This window comes from Gobio gobio (genome assembly GCF_949357685.1).
Source record: "Gobio gobio genome assembly, chromosome: 12".
NCBI classification, from domain to species: Eukaryota; Metazoa; Chordata; class Actinopteri; order Cypriniformes; family Gobionidae; genus Gobio; species Gobio gobio.
Window position 1 is genome coordinate 31,180,012 of NC_137105.1, and position 17,586 is coordinate 31,197,597.

General features: G+C 36.8%; 2 protein-coding genes across 3 annotated transcripts in view; one reads left to right on the plus strand and one right to left on the minus strand.

Annotated features, from left to right (window-relative positions):
• ttc13 (tetratricopeptide repeat domain 13) overlaps positions 1 to 7,278 on the minus strand; it is a 32,901-nt gene extending 25,623 nt beyond the window's left edge. The window contains exons 1-5 of one of the 2 annotated variants that reach the window (XR_013817653.1): positions 6,989 to 7,183; positions 5,238 to 5,332; positions 2,731 to 2,806; positions 2,555 to 2,625; positions 432 to 497 (exon numbers count right to left, since the gene is read on the minus strand). Coding sequence is in view for 1 of the 2 variants with exons in the window: in XM_079831571.1 (XP_079687697.1) it covers positions 432 to 497; positions 2,555 to 2,625; positions 2,731 to 2,806; positions 5,238 to 5,332; positions 6,989 to 7,157 (477 nt within the window). In the remaining variant the exon portion in view is untranslated. Of the gene's footprint in view, positions 1 to 431; positions 498 to 2,554; positions 2,626 to 2,730; positions 2,807 to 5,237; positions 5,333 to 6,988 lie in introns of both variants that reach the window. The other variant, XM_079831571.1, reaches the window with a different exon arrangement.
• Positions 7,021 to 16,713, plus strand: arv1 (ARV1 homolog, fatty acid homeostasis modulator). The gene is made up of 5 exons (XM_079831583.1): positions 7,021 to 7,445; positions 7,925 to 8,044; positions 8,188 to 8,341; positions 13,953 to 14,174; positions 15,297 to 16,713. Exons 1-5 carry the CDS (start codon positions 7,356 to 7,358, stop codon positions 15,422 to 15,424), a joined length of 714 nt encoding a protein of 237 aa, XP_079687709.1. The 5' UTR covers positions 7,021 to 7,355; the 3' UTR covers positions 15,425 to 16,713.
• The last annotated feature ends 873 nt before the right edge of the window (positions 16,714 to 17,586 follow it).

Here is a 17,586-nt window from a genome sequence, read left to right on the forward strand (position 1 = left end):
TTTTTTTTCCAGGATTCTTTGATAAATAGAAAGTTCAATTACCAGCATTTTCCAATAGAAATCCTTCCTAATTTTTTTTGGCATTTGTTGTTAAGTCTTACTTACCCCAAACTTTTGAATGATAGTGCTATTCAAAAAAAATATTAAGTAACTGATTTAAACATTGATAATAATATGAAATATTTCTTCAGCAGCAAATGATTTCTGAAGGATCATGTGACAGTAATGATGCTGAAAATTCAGCTTTGCATCAGAGGAATAAATTACATTTTAAAATGTATTAAAATTGTTATTTTAAATGGTAATAATATTTTACAATATTACTGATTTTACTGTATTTTTGATCAAATACATACAGCCTTATTGAGCATAAGAGTCTTCTTTCAGAAACATTAAAACTTTTGACCAGTAGTTTAAAATAAGAGACTTACCTGCAGACTCTTTTTGCCGTATGCTATTCCCCTTCCATAGATGGCACTGACCAGTTCAGGATCTCCCTGTGGTGACAGAGGACAGACTATCACTGCACAATCATCGTCTTGTTAACCATTACTACTCAATCTTAGTTAGAATGTTTGTTGTTATACTCATATTCAACAGTATGCATAACTGATACAGTAATATTGCATGAATTGCCCTTCACAACGTTTACTTCTATAATGTGTGAATATAGGATAATCTTTTTAACTGATTGGATCATGAAAAGTGTCCAATAACCAGAAGGTTACCAAGATATAAGTGAGTAGTATTTGGCTGGTCATGTGACCTCAAAATGACGCATCCTATGAGCCAAGCTGTTGCATGTGAAACAGCTTATTGTGCGTTCACACCACTACAGACGTTCTACACAGACTAAGAAACTAATAACACTAAAATTAATCTGTGTAACTTCAGTAATCAAGAGACAAAACCACAATACAATAAGTAACAGTTGTTATGCAAATGTATTTTTAATAGGGATGCATGATATATCGGACGGCCACCATATCGGTATCTGCAATATATGTTAATTTTTAATGTTATCATTATTGGCACGATAAGAAAATTTGGCAGATACATTTAAGACGATAAATAACTTATTTCCTTCAGCTGAGACACTTCAGATGCACACGGTTCGCCATGATGGTTTAGAATAGCTTGAAATATGATTGAAATCACAAAAAGGAAAATACAGTTAAAGGGATAGTTCACCCAAAAATGAAAATACCCATTCACGAGAGACTGGCGTTCCAGTGTATGACTTAGGACACAGCATGCAGGCGTAGCGCAAGTTCTGGTGACGAACGCGGAAGCGCAGAGTATAGAGCAAAACAAAACTTGGTTCTCGCGAGAACCAGCATATTCTCACCGGAGAATCTTATGTCATATGCTCTGGAACGCAAGTCTCTCGTGAAAGCGCATACGAAAGTTAGCAGAAGTTAGAGATTACAGTTTGTAACGTTTTAAATATGGATATTTTTCTTACAAGCGCATCGCTTCACTTCAGAAGGCCTGTATTAACCCGCCGGAGCTGTGTGGAGCGGTTTTATGATGGATAGATGCACTTTTATGGACTTCAAAACAGAAATCAGCCATTCACTGCCATTATAAAGCTTGGAACAGCTAGGACATTTTTAATATAACTCTGAATTGATTTGTCTGAAAGAAGAATGTCATATACACCTAGGATGATTTGAGGGTGAGTAAATCATGGGGTAATTTTCATTTTTGGGTGAACTATCCCTTTAAGTGCAACATGTGCAGCACAAGTCTGTCACACAAGCTACATAAAATTATAATGAAAACATTATGATTGTGTGCTTGGTACATGGCTTTTAACAGTGATACTTTTGTTTTTGTAATCAGGTTCTCAAAAATTATATAAAAATGTGGATTTACATTTATCGGCCAATATATCGGCTTTCAAATAAAAAGATTTATCGGTATTGGCCAAATTTTCATATCGGTGCATCCCTAAATTTTTAAAGTTTATCGCATTTAGTAAGACATTAGACATGTCTTTTGATTATTTTCAGATTCATCTTGACATTAACAGAAGTCAATTATAGGAATTATTACACAGAAATATTACAAGATTACATACATTTTAAGCCATCGGCAAGTCTGAGCTGAGTTTCCAAGTTTACTAGTAGTTACAAGTTCTACGAGGATGTGTCAGAAACTGGAATTAAAGCGGTATAAACATCTTAATATTAGGCTACATGTATGATTTTAAGCATTTTAAGCATTTATTTTTTTGCTGCTAATAAAAGCAAATACCTGTTGTGTCTAAAATAATACCTAAATAGCTATTTGGCTATTAGTTAACATTAACCAATATTTTAAGTGACATTAGTTGAAAAGGTAAGTCTTTTTTTAGATGTGGAGCAGGTTATATTTTGATGAAAGATTACAAAGACCATTTTTTCTGGAATAATGCAACTACTGAATAATGCAAAATAAGACTACAAACGCTAATTAAGGAATTAAATGGCGACCATTTTGATTTCATGTTGATTTTAATGCCTAATAAACATTCTATCATTATGTTAACATCCGTCCCAACGAAACTGACCTGTAGCAGTAAGGAGAAGTGTTTGATAGCTTCATCATAGAGGCCATTTCCAATTAGAACGTAGCCTATAGCTGAAATAAAAACAAAAGAGCATTAGAGGTTTACATCAAATAAAAACATATGCAAAAGACACAAAGACCAAAATCAAAACAATGACAAACATATTTGACACACACCAAGTTCTTCATTGGTATTTTGATTTTCCACAGCGAAAGGAAACCGACGCTGTTCGACAAACAACTTTGCCTGATTCTGTGGTGACAGAAAAAAGAGAAAGAAAGAAAAACATGTCAGGAAGTCTGTCAACCTATTGCAATCAATCCAAACCAACCAGTGGTTACAAAAACAATGCAATATCCATAATTACAGAGGACGTTTTCGTGCTGAATAGGAAGTGTTTTGGTTTTGGCTCGACACTCTTCATTCATGTGTCTACTTACAGATGTTGAAAGAATAATTCACCTAAAAATGGGAATTCTGTCATCATTTACTCACCTCTGCATGTATGACTTTCTTTTTTCCATAAGACATAGAAGGAAAAAATTTACTAATATACCAGTGGCTCTTCTTCACACATTTACATGGAATGGGGATTGGAACTTGTAAAAGATGCAAAAAAACACAAAAGAATCATAAAAGCACATTTTATAGGATTTTTTGTGTTGTGTTCGAACCTCGGGGTCAAAACTTTCTGCCGCACAACAGGAAAAAGCAACAAATACCCAACACTAGGTTTCTTCTCATTTATTTTGAACAGACAGTAGTTCAAATTACAGTTTGTTCCACCTAGCAGCATTTAGTCCCCTAGTTAGTACAGTACAGTCTCCTTTAGTGTATCAAGCACTAAGCAGTAAACAGAATGCACTCTTGCATAGGTCATTTTTGTTGTTGTTGCAGAGATTTTTTCTCGTTTTCTCGCCAAACGATTTCTTCTCATTATAACAGCGGAAATAACTTGAAATACTCCGGCATTTATGGCCATACTGAGTCTATTAAGGGTCAATAAAGGGCCTATTTTTATTTGTTGATAAAAACAAAACATTGTATTTGTAAAATAAAGAAAACAAACAGGATGCTGCTTTCTGCCATCCCGGATTCCCTTCCTTGAAGTTTGTGGAGCGCGTCACAAAAAGTAATCGAAACTCAGCATAAACTCTACTAACAAGCCCTTGCATGCCATCTGGGGCCTGTACCATGATGGCCATGATCAGCTTTCTCTGTCAACTCAGGCTTTGACCCTGAGTTTAGGAGTTTAGCTGTGACATCAGTAGTGAACAGCCAAACATATGCCATGGATCAGTGAAACTGAGATTCACTTCTCGTGAACAAAGCAGCGAGATTCATTTCACTCTTCTGCATAATATTACATGATTGAAAAATATTACGAATTTAAACAAATTTACGCAGTAAGAAGAAAAGGGCCGTCCATGAAAAAGAACAACTTACAGGAAAAATCTTACTACGTCAATGCAAGTAAAAGTTATGAAGTTAGTTTAGCTGATATATAGAGAGAATTGAACATTTAACCTCACATTAAGTCTTTTTTATAGCTTTATTTATTGATTTTAAAGCTTATTTGTATGACCTTAATATAGGCTATTTATATTAATTTCAACTAAGAGCCTATTAATGATTGATTAACTAAAAGTATACATGTGTAATTGATTAAGGGTATAATAATTACATAAATTATATCTAAATCATTCAAAATAAAGATTATTATAAATAAACATTGTTAAAAGCCAGACGCTTTAGCCATTTGCTATGTAGTGACCTTTAATTTGGAGTAGAAACAGGGGGAGTGACTTTATTGCATCAGAGGTGTGTCACTTTGCTCACAGCTGATTGGTCAGTTTAAGATCTCTTATCCAGAACATAACCTGCCCTGGAGCCGGTTTGCCATGGAGAGGGAGTTACTATGGAGATGAACACAGCTAAAAGCCAAACCACTTTAATGGTACCTAAAACCCAGGATTGGCACAAATTAAGCTTAAACATATCTGGCTAGCCAGCTAAACCGGCTTCATGGTATAGGCCCCTGATCTCGTTTTGGTTGTGTTGGTGCGTAGATCGTCTCTTCCTTTCCTGCTCTTTTTCCTATTGTGGCGGTTAACAAACACCGTTGCATTACAGTGCGCGCCCATTTCTGGATTAGAGTGTTGATGGTCTGTGACTGACAGTATTCGTCGTCTGACTGTATGCACCGAACCATGACATCCGTACTGTGAAGGTTCGGGAATACACTTACCGTTACACCACTTATACATTAAGTGAACACGACACAAGTAAATAAATAATGAAAGAATTTTCAATTTGGACTGAACTATTTCTTTAAAAATGCCCCTATTATGCCTTTTCAAATATTAGCTTTCATGTATTGTGTGTATAAATGTCTGCAAAGTTTCAAAGACCAAAGTATACTATAAATGGAGTTATTTTCTCCCAAAAGAACCGATTCTGAACTGTCTGAAATGAGACATCACCAATTCCAGTCTTACTTCCTTCACAAACCTATGTAGGTTTGTAACTAATTTGCATAATGACCGCCTATGGTCTTCATTGGCCACCCGCAAGTGAATCAAATGGGCTTGAAACGACAATAGTAAATAAATAATGACCGAATTTTCATTTTGGACTGAACTATTCCTTTAACACGGTGCAATATAATGCAAATGCAACTCACAAGGATTTTCTCTGCATTGAGTGAAAAGATGGACTCGCAGGGCGGGTTGCTCCCCTCTTCACAGTCCGGATCCTCCAACTGCAGAATAGATGACTCTGAGGGATCAAAGAACAAAACAAAACAAAACGTTTTGAGAAAAATGTGGATGTGACAAAAAAAGACTAACCAAATGACTTTAGTTGTGTCTCTAATTACGCACTATATACTATGCACTATGTACTCAACTGTGAAGTATATTCATTTCATAAGTTTATTTTGTCATTCAACATCAGAGTCCCTCCCAGTCCCCCTCCTCTATTTCAGGAAAGCTGGGACAGTTGAGTGCATGAACATTCCACACTTAAGGTGCATCCGAAATCACACACTGTATGAGTAGGTTAAAACCGTTAAAAAGTATGTTCTATATGTACTTTATTCTCTATGTTGTTACTGTCACATGGTTGTGTTGTAGGAATTTTGAAGTATATTTTCTGCTCCCCTTGTTTCAGTTGCTGCGTCCAAAATACTATTTGAGTAGGTATTACATTTAAATTTGAATTTACTTTGCAGCTGTTAAAAAAGTATGTTCTAGTATGAATATGGTAGTTTGAATGAAATTTGGACATCCTACATCTTCCATGTTGTTACCGTCACGTGACCTACCAGCGTCAGTTACGTCGCTTCACTGCCACTCATAAATCCTTTATATCCACTTAACAATAGTAAAGTCAAGTGTCAATCGAATGCACACTTCAGAATCTCGCCGGAAGTAGTAGGTCATCCGGTGACTTTTCACTTACTGTTGATGTACTGTTTTTTCGCATACATTAGGGAAGTATTCGATTTTGGACGCAGCATTCGTTTTTTTGTTTGTTTAATTAGGTATATTCGTTTTGGTTGGATTACTTAGGATTGTGCATCATCCGGGTATTTAAAGTGCTCTTTTTCTTTTTGGAATTTTCAGTTTGACCACACTTCTCACACTACTCGTACTACAAAACAGCATAGAACAGTGCAGGAAATTATGCACTATTAAACATTCCACCAGCAAAAGTATTTTAGGTGTATTATGATTTTGGACACATAATCTCTTATTTGATAAGGATCAGACCTACTGTTAGTCTGGGCAAACTGAAGTGAGTACATCAAGTTATTTCATGATGGATTACTTAGGATTGTGTTTCATGGCCCACCTTTGGATCAAAACAAACCTGAAACAGAATCCCAAGTCACCATCCCCATGGTAAAAATAGTTTTTGACACAATACCAGTTACTTCCTACAGTTATTTTTAATTCTGAAATAGTGGACTTGTGCTATTTGAGTCCCAATTTTAAACCATGGTACCAACTTATTACCATATTCAAAAACCTTAGGATTGAAATACTCCTACGTGTTAGATACCATGATGATACCATAGTATCATGACCAAATCACCATGGTAATTCCAAACTACATCTGCTGAAACTAAGCAATTATGAACTCGGCGACACCCAATTAAAGTTTTCCTGCAGTATGTTTATATAGCATTAAGAAGAATGTGCATGAGGCACCAGAGTTTTGCATACATTATTTGAGTTTCTGTTTACATTAACAGAGTTCCTGCACGTATGCTGTAAGTTTTTGCATATATGATGTGAGTTTTTGCATGTATGATGCCAGTTTCTCCTGTATGATCGGCATCTATGACCACGTCAAGCTCGTGTCACTGTAAGCGGAAGAGAGTGAATCACATATAGATATCAGAAAGATCAGGACGTGGCAGAAGCTCACCGCAGTCTGCCGCATACTCCTCCCACTCGGCTGGAGAGCTGCAGCCGTGCTTGTGAAGGTCGCTGTTGAAGAAAGTCAAGGTGGAGAAATACTCGCTGGACAAAATAGCTCCGCATAAGTACAGAAGCGACAGAGCCGCCAGCACAACACCCCCGCCAGCAGGTGCCATGTTGTGAGTAATGTTATGAGCAGGTGAGGAACGGTGTAGTAGTCTGGGTAATGTAGTTACGTGGAACTAAATCCCCACTTCCGGCAGTGGCGATGGTGGTGAAAAAAAAACTACATTTCCCGTCAGTGGCGTCATAAGCCCCGCCTTTTATGGAGGATCAGGAAGCAGTAGGCGTGTTTTCATGCTGTCATATGGAGAATGGCACTGTTTAAATGCGTCGAGTGTAACGAAGATGCAACCGAACTGCATCGAGACTACAGCAACGGCATACTAAAGCTCACCATATGTGTGAGTACATCATCATTTCAACTTTAGTCTGGTTTTATCTGGTCTGTTGAGGTTAGCATGCTCACAATTTAGGCCTGTTGTAATGCAGGGAAGCCCGCTTATATATGTCACTATTTTACTAGTATTCCTGTATTATATTCGTGTTAAACACATCCATACGTTTAATTTACAACAAATATACGGCGAAAATTGTCGCATTGGGAACTGCTGTTTATTTGACAATGCTTGAAGAAGAGTCCTTATCTTTAAAAAAAAATTATTAATTCATTAAAATAAATTAAAAATGCGAAAATAACTGATGCTGTAACGGCACCTTCCACAGAATATCTGCATTTGAAATGCATTATAGGCTATTTAATGCCTTAAAAATAAGACATTATAAAATTTTGAAATTAATGTTTTGTCTAACATAAATTGTCATTAATAAATGAATCTGTAGATATGTTTTTGTAAATTAAAACAGTTTTTCCCCTTTGCAGAGTTCATGCAAGAAGCCAGTTGACAAATACATAGAATATGATCCAGTTATTATCCTGATAGATGCCACACTATGCAAAACCCAGGCCTTTAGACATATACTCTTCAACACTGAGATCAATGTGAGTAAAACTTATTTTTACACAGTTTTGGGGAAAACAATATGTGTACAAGTTACACCTTGCGTAGAATACAGACAGCATGTTGCATAAATAGTAGACATAGTATTCCATTGTAAACACAGCCTCTGTTAATCTCTTTTTAGATCCACTGGAAACTGTGTGTGTTCTGTCTGCTGTGTGAGGCGTATCTGCGCTGGTCCCTCCTGCAGGGGTCCCAGCCCAGCGATGACCCCGCTGACATCATCCGTTACACCAAAGAATGGGAGTTTTACTGCATGTTTGCACTGGCTGCACTGGGTAAATCATTGTGTTTAGTGAACTCAGGCACTGACTAATGGAATTGTTGAGATGGACTAATTGAGTTGTTGGGTAACAAAGTAGTGTACAAGTTATGCATATTTTTGAATGTATTATGACATATTTAAGGGGTTGTAGTTTATGTTTGTGCCCTTAGTGTCTTCAACATGATCTGTTCAAATTCAAAAGAAAAAAATGCATAAAGAAAATTGATTTTTTTTCTACAGTACACTACTTTTCAAAAGTTTGGGGTCAGTAAGTTTTTTTTTTTATATGGTTCTGAAAGAAGCTTCTTAAGACCTGTTCCCACCAAGGGAGATAACTATAAAGATAATGTTGATCTAGTTCAAAAAATTGTTCTCAATATTAAAGAATAGCAGAGTTCACACTACAGCTATTACGATAATGGCACAGAGAAACAATATTTATCAAGTATCCTGTATCACGCACGAATCGAACCCTCAGTCTTAAAATCACATGCTTGTTGCTTATCGCTGCCACTTGGAAGATATGCTTTCATCCACCTATGGGGGTTTAGTAGTAGCGGTTAGAATTAACTCAAAATTAGGATTTTGTATATAAATGCACCGTGTGTTATATTAAATAAATTCAGATTAGATCGTTCTTAGAAAGACGCAATGTCGGGAACCGAAGCAACTTTTACACCACTTCTGGCCACAGTACCTCAGGATTCAAACCCAAACTGAAAGGTTCGAGGCCTTTGGCTTAGCAGATTGCGCTACCCAGTTGACACCGTTTCGCCTGTCAGGCTGCCAAGGAAAGCCTTCAGTGTGAGATGAGCACACAAAAGCATTACTTGGCATGTTAATCAGATTGGTATGCTAACCTAACCTAATGTAGTTTAGGGTTAACCTAAAAGCTGAAGAGCCACATTAGAAAGAATGGCAACTGGTTAGCATGTTAACCAATTAGCACGCTAAGCTAACTACCAAAGACAACAAATACAGGCATGGTCAAATTCTTGGGAATATTCTTGGGAATATCAAAAATCTGTTCAGTCATTATTGTGTGGCTTGGTCCAAATATCATCTGATTAGATTTTGGACACAATTGGGCAACATTTGTTGGAGCAGTATCAAAAATAACAATTCACTTTAAAATGGCGGACAAACAAAATGATGGACAGTGAAAAATGACAATGTCAGAATCGGCAAGGACACAGAGAAAACTAATTTTAAACAATATTTTCAAAAGTTATAAGTGTAAACCCAAACTTATATCTCGGGAACACTAGGTGGCGCTGTGTTGAAACTTATCAGGTACCTTCAAATCATTTAAAAGATTTATGGCAAATTTCCAAATGGCAGACAGGTGATTCGTCAAATCCTGGCAAGATCATGATTATCTGACAAACTATTCAAAAGTTAAGAGCAAAAGTTTTTTTTTTTTAAGATATCATGATCTGTAGGTGGCACTGTTCCCAAATTCGGCATGGACCATCAGATTGTGTTTCCGATGACGTGTACCAATTTTGATTTCGATTGATCAAAGTTTTGCCAAGATACAGCCTCTGAACGAATTAATTTATGTTCCGTAATTTCTGTGCAGCTCGGTCCAAAGATTGATTAGAATCGAAGAATAAGATAAATATGTTGAATGTGATCAGCATGAAGAGATAAATCGTGTACTAAAGTTTCATTTTTCTAGAACAAAGGGTTCAAAAGTTATAACCTGTGGTGGTGCTATAGAGTTGGTGTACCAATTTTTCATAATTTTCCTACTCCCGTTTCATAGGGCAGCAATAGACACCCATTTGGAAAGTATAATAATAAAACTAACAATTCCTATAGGGGCTTGGCCCCTAATAATATACAGTAACAATTTTTTCAAAGCCTTCATGTATAGTGCATTTGTAAAGGTATTTATAATGCATTTCATTATATCTTTTCATAAATAATTGTCACCAAAGTTAAAATGCATTATAATATTTGCAGATTTCTTGTACATCTGAAATTGGTTGTTTGTCATGTGTTTTAATGCATTATACTTTTTTAAAGGTGTAACAATGAATAGATACAGTGCATCCGGAAAGTATTCACAGCGCTTCACTTTTTTCCAAATTTTATGTTACAGCCTTATTCCAAAATGGATTCAATTCATATTTTTTTTTCCTCAATTCTACAAACAATACCCCATAATGACAACGTGAAATAAGTTTGTTTGAAATCTTATAAAAAAATAAAATACGATAAAAAGCACATGAACATTGAACACTTGCTGCATCCCAATTCGCCTAATTATATTACGACCTAAAAGTATGTACTCTTTTTGTGAATAAAAAGTACATACTTTTGAGTGTGTAGCAGAAGAGTATGCAAGCTTTGGGACACACTACTTCGTCATCTATAACGGACTCTGTTGCTTAGTTACGTGCATCCCGTCACCGTTTAAACTGCCCTGTCAATCATCGTCACAGTTCTAATCCTCCTACCGTATCGGAGAGAAATGTAGTAGCATGTTGATCTGCCATTTGTGGGTATTTAATGCAGAGACTCCTCTCATGTGTTTGCAGTTTAAATATAATGATGCATTTAAAAGTTAATGGCCAAACGTATCATTACAAAAGTTCACAATGCTGCTGCAGGTGAAATATAATGTGGATATAATTTAATAAATATCTTTTCGTCAAGTTAAATACTGATAATTGCTCACTCAAACCCCTTTATCTAACCCTCTCTTCTTAACCGTCGGACTCGCATAACCGTCATGTTTGTAGTTCTTTAACACTTTTTTAATCTGCGTTTGTAGTTCTAATCGAATCCTTGTCCATCTCGCAATGGGTTGTGGGCTATATCACCTGTTAGAGTGCGCATCGATCTGCACTTCGAATTCTGACCGGAAATAGTAGACCATCCGGGAATCTTTGGAATACTCTTTTCAACATACTACGATTTGGGACATACTAATTCTTTTTTCGATTTTATTTAGTACGGATAGTATGCGAATTGGGACGCAGCGACAGTCTTTGTCATGACACTCAAAATTGAGCTCAGGTGCGTCCTGTTTCCACTGATCATCCTTGAGATGTTTCTACAACTTGATTGGTAAATTCAGTTGATTGGACGTGATTTGGAAAGGCACACACTTGTCTATATAAGGTCCCACAGTTAAAAGTGCTTGTCAAGATCGAGGGAAAGATGAATGCAGCATTGTACAGAGACATTCTTGATGAAAAGCTGCTCCAGAGCACTCTGGCCCTCAGATTGGGGTGAAGGTTCATCTTCTACCAGGACAACGACCCTAAGCACACAGCCAAGATAACAAAGGAGTGGCTATAGGACAACTCTGTGAATGTCCCTGAGTGGCCCGGCCAGAGCCCAGACTTGAACCCGATTGAACATCTCTGGACAGATCTGAAAATGGCTGTCCACCAACGCTCCCCATCCAACCTGATGGAGATTGAGAGAGAAACTGCCCAAAAATAGGTGTGCCAAGCTTGGAGCGTCATACTCAAAAAGACTTGAGGCTGTCATTTGTGCCAAAGGCACTTTAACAAAGTATTGTGCAAAGGTTGTAAATACTTATACAGTGAGGAAAATAAGTATTTGAACACCCTGCTATTTTGCAAGTTCTCCCACTTAGAAATCATGGAGGGGTCTGAAATTGTCATCATAGGTGCATGTCCACTGTGAGAGACATAATCTAAATTAAAAAAATCCAGAAATCACAATGTATGATTTTTTAACTATGTATTTGTATGATACAGCTGCAAATAAGTATTTGAACACCTGAGAAAATCAATGTTAATATTTGGTACAGTAGCCTTTGTTTGCAATTACAGAGGTCAAACGTTTCCTGTAGTTTTTCACCAGGTTTGCACACACTGCAGGAGGGATTTTGGCCCACTCCTCTATACAGATCTTCTCTAGATCAGTCAGGTTTCTGGCCTGTTAATGAGAAACACGCAGTTTGAGCTCCCTCCAAAGATTCTCTATTGGGTTTAGGTCTGGAGACTGGCTAGGCCACCCCAGAACCTTGAAATGCTTCTTACAGAGCCACTCCTTGGTTGTCCTGGCTGTGTGCTTCAGGTCATTGTCATGTTGGAAGACCCAGCCTCGACTCATCTTCAATGCTCTAACTGAGGGAAGGAGGTTGTTCCCCAAAATATCGCAATACATGGCCCCGGTCATCCTCTCCTTAATACAGTGCAGTCGCCCTGTCCCATGTGCAGAAAAACACCCCCAAAGCATGATGCTATCACCCCCATGCTTCACAGTAGGGATGGTGTTCTTGGGATGGTACTCATCATTCTTCTTCCTCCAAACACGTTTAGTGGAATTATGACCAAAAAGTTCTATTTTGGTCTCATCTGACCACATGATTTTCTCCCATGACTCCTCTGGATCATCCAAATGGTCATTGGCAAACTTAAGACGGGCTGGGCATGTGCTGGTTTAAGCAGGGGAACCTTCCGTGCCATGCATGATTTCAAACCATGATGTCTTGGTGTATTACCAACAGTAACCTTGGAAACGGTGGTCCCAGCTCTTTTCAGGTCATTGACCAGCTCCTCCCGTGTAGTTCTGGGCTGATTTCTCACCTTTCTTAGGATCATTGAGACCCCACGAGGTGAGATCTTGCATGGAGCCCCAGTCCGAGGGAGATTGACAGTCATGTTTAGCTTCTTCCATTTTCTGATGATTGCTCCAACAGTGGACCTTTTTTCACCAAGCTGCTTGGCAATTTCCCCGTAGCCCTTTCCTGCCTTGTGGAGGTGTACAATTTTGTCTCTAGTGTCTTTGGACAGCTCTTTGGTCTTGGCCATGTTAGTAGTTGGTCTTACTGATTGTATGGGGTGGACAGGTGTCTTAATGAGCACGACCTCAAACAGGTGCATCTAATTTAGGATAATAAATGGAGTGGAGGTGGACATTTTAAAGGCAGACTAACAGGTCTTTGAGGGTCAGAATTCTAGCTGATAGACAGGTGTTCAAATACTTATTTGCAGCTGTATCATACAAATAAATAGTTAAAAAAGCATACATTGTGATTTTCTGGATTTTTTTTTTTTAGATGATGTCTCTCACAGTGGACATGCTCCTACGGTGACAATTTCAGACCCCTCCATGATTTCTAAGTGGGAGAACTTGCAAAATAGCAGGGTGTTCAAATACTTATTTTCCTCACTGTATATGGGTTATTTAAAAAAAAATATATATATTTATATAAATAAATTTGCAAAGATTTCAAACAAACTTCTTTCATGTTGTCATTATGGGGTATTGTATGTAGAATTGAGGAAAAAATAATGAATAATGAAAAAATAAATAATGAATTTAATGGAATAAGGCTGTAACATAACAAAATGTGGAAAAAGTGAGGCGCTGTGATTAGTTTCCGGATGCACTTAAGTATTGTTTAGTATGATAACTTTGGTTACATTTATTCATGAGAACATACAAGGCATAATTAATGCATTAAAATACTTTTATAACTTTTATAATGCATTATATATCATATATATATATATATATATATATATGTATATGAGAATTATTTTTTTTTTTAGGGAAAATGTGCTTAATTGTCATTAAAATAATGTTATAATGCAGAGATTCACCCTGACAGCCTGTGCTTTGTGCATTTCTAGAGTTGGCCGTGTTCTGCATAGGTGTTTTGGTCATTCTGTGGATGGTGCAGCTCTTCTGTGGTGCTTCTTTAGAATTCACTCCACTGTTGAAGGCACTTCTGCTGTCCGGCTATGGCAAAGTGCTGTTAATTCCGGCTGTCATCTGGGAGCATGATTTCTCCCCGCTCTGCTTCAGCCTTATACGACTGTTTGTCCTGACCTCCAATTCTCAAGCCATAAGAGGTAAAGATCAACAAACACCTATATTTACGGAATAGCTACAGGTTAAACGCACTCATTGGCAGCATAAGATAAGCGTACACTCTCTTTCATTCACATAAACACCCAGAGGCAAAGTGAAATGTACGCATAACACTCACAGAACCAAAGTAAACACTTTCTCTCCCTCCCGCGTGCTCCGTTTCCCACATGCATGCGTTCACACAGAGGGTTATATTGTTTGCGTAAGGTCCTGGAGGTACAGGTCACTCCCAGCAGTTCCTGTAGTCTGCACAGATGTTTCACCAACACTGTTGTAGGGATTTCAAAGTACCAGTGTATTGGTTCCAAACTGAACCTGATAAATAGTCATGAGCTTTTCTTTTTAAGGTCAATGTGCCTGAAAATAACATATAATTTGAACCTTTTTATGACAGGACAAAGTTAGGCCATGTTGTAAACGGTGTTATTGTTGTAATGTTATTGCAACATTCCTAAAATGAGGAATGTTGCATTGGTAACTAACTGAAATAAGCTTAGGTTGATGTAGTAAAATTATTAAATAACATAATAAATATTATATATAATGAAAAATTAAATGAAACTGAAAAAGGAATAAATACTTTACAATAGTAAATATTGTAAATAAATGTAAACAAAGATTATTGGAGTACATTTTTTTTTTCCTAAAATTTATTGTGATTCTCGCCATTTCTTAAAAATTGCTAGTAAATTTCACAAATAATTCTATTTTTTAATAACTTTTTTTTTTTTTCTGTGTATTTAAATTATACTAAAATAACACTGGTTGTAAAATGTAATTTGGTGTAACTGTGAAAACCTAAATGATATTTTGTGAATGAATAATTCAGGTATTCGTCAAAAAACCTTTGAAAAATATATATTTTAAATCCTTTTTTAATTAAGATGTGTACACTCACATATTCAAGCTGCAAGGCACTTTATTGGTACACCAAATTACATTTCAACAGTCAATTTAAACTTATGTTTTGTTTTGTTTTGTTTTTCAAAACCATATCAAACCAACATGAATACTAATAACAGTATATTTAAGAACTTGGCACATGTTTTAAACTAGATTTAAAAAAATCATTTCCACTTTAATTTGTATTTTTCATGTTCCAGTGATTCTGAACTGCAGTCGTCGTCTGTCTCTCCTGGCGGTGTGTGGCGGCTTGCTGTTGGAGATGTGGGTTGCCCAGGCTTTAAAAACACTTCAAGTCTGTTCACAAGACTATCTGTCAATGCTCTAAATTAGAAGAACATGAGGACTTCACTCCAGGAGTCTGAAACCTCAGGATTTAAACGAATGTATCAAACAGTCCTGTCCAAAAATAAATGGATGCTCTGGATTCATGACCTCCTTGCAGTTAGTGAGACAGAAAGTTTGATTTATGAAACTGTTTACCTTGTTAAATCTCAGATGTGGATGTAGAGACATGCTTGTCATTACTTCAGAGATGTTTGATCAAGATGTTTTGTACAAAGGAATTTATTGTGAAACTAAATGAGGTCATAGAGAGCAAATTGTTCATCTTTACTATGGTTACCACATGGTTATGAGTTTTTACATGCATATATGTCTTGTATTTACTAAGCTAACTCATTTTAAGAACAGTGGTCTTTACTTGAGAATTCTCATACACAGAAACAAGTCTGGTCTATATAGGCAGAAAAAGAGCAGGCCTGCAGTTTTCACAAAATACTGTTTATAAAGACTTTGAAGGCACAGCTACACATTCCTGAGGTCATTTGTCAAATTCCTCAATTAGGTCTGCTGAGAGAAGACGTTAACTCCGATATACTACAGATGGCTGTGGACCTGTGTTGACATGATGCGTCTAAATACTGTAATGATCTGAACGTCTGTTTTATATTGGCCGGTTTATGTATGGACTTGAAAAACATGGACTTGTGTAATTTATCTCTGTTACATAAATGTGAAGTGTGGACTTTCAGTATGAACTTGTGCAACTTGTTCTGAACAAACTCAGGGAATAAATCCTGCACTTCTTTGTGAAACCTGTGCTTAATGTTTTTTAACGGTTTAGTGTTTCTGAGGCAGTGCTGAGATGGATTGTGGGTATTAAAGGGTAAGTAAAAAACAAACACATTCAGTGTGGTACTGCTTCAAAATCGGTGCCCGAAAAATGGTTCACCACTGAAAAAAATACTATGAAGTTATGCAGCAGAAATGGTTTAATATGTACAGCACGGAGTAAGAGTGCACTTCAAATATAATTATTTCAATGATGGATAGACGGGCAGGCAGACTTTTTTCAGTGTATGTTTAATCCACATTTCATATTTTGTCTTTTGAAGATTGTTAGGAATAAACACAGGTCAGTGTTGAATGTCCACAAGTCAGAACAGGTTTTTATCTTTGCTGAATGATCATACTCTGGTATTTTGTTGTGCTACCTGTCATGTGTGCAGTGCTGATCTGGTAATGGTCTGAAGGATCTCTGTGTGTCCACTTCACAGATCAGTATTGTCCAAGAGTAAAATGGCATGCTAAATAAATCCTGAAATGAAGTTATCCAATAAGTAGAGAATGCAAGGTTGGGCTCCACTCAAAAATGTTAAGTCAATTACTCTAAATGATTCTTTGAATACTTTTATTATGTTTTTCAGATCCTATCTGGGTACATTTAGTTAAAATCCAAGATCATTTTCAGTAGTGAGTATAAGTAAGAACTTAAAATATGGCTACATTCAATCCCACTCAGTCAGCCAGTCTCCCTATTACATTCGTATGTTATGAATTTGAATAATTTCCAGTACATTTTACATTTATTATATGCAATATATTTATACAATATATATTTAGAGGCCAACTACTAAACAATACAGGGACGGTATCTTCTAGAAACTAAAAATAAGAGGTAAGAAATAGAATCATTTAAATAACTCAACTGGTTTTGGTTCCTGTAATGTGTAAACCACAGTTCTATGCACAAGAAATCACTTAAAGGGATAGTTCAGCCAAAAATTAAATCTGTCATCATTTACTCACCTTCATGTTATTCCTAACCTCTATACGTTTCTTTCTTCTGCTGAACACATGAGAGGAATGTCTGTAACCAGACAATTGGTTGTTGCCATTGACTTCCATAGTATTTTTTTCTCCATATGGAAGTCAATGGGGTCCATAAAACTCTTTGGTCTATTATACACAATGCATCGCAGTTTGTTGCGTATGGGGTTGCATAGCTGCAGACAAGTTAGGGTATGACCCCATGCTGACCCCTGTTCACCACCAAAAGTGCCAACAGTGGGCACGTGAGAATCAGAACTAGACCATGGAGCAATGGATGAAGGTGGCCTAGTCTTATGAATCACGTTTTCTTTTACATCATGTGGATGGCCGGGTGTGTCGCTTACCTCGGGGAACACATGACAACAAGATGCACTA

Bases quoted from the DNA above. Each gene is read 5' to 3' on its own strand.
- arv1 (XM_079831583.1), top strand. From the start codon at position 7,356: ATGGCACTGTTTAAATGCGTCGAGTGTAACGAAGATGCAACCGAACTG. The intron at 8,342-13,952 runs GTAAATCATTGT...GTGCATTTCTAG, and splicing joins GTTTGCACTGGCTGCACTGG to AGTTGGCCGTGTTCTGCATA. The intron at 14,175-15,296 runs GTAAAGATCAAC...TTCATGTTCCAG, and splicing joins CAATTCTCAAGCCATAAGAG to TGATTCTGAACTGCAGTCGT.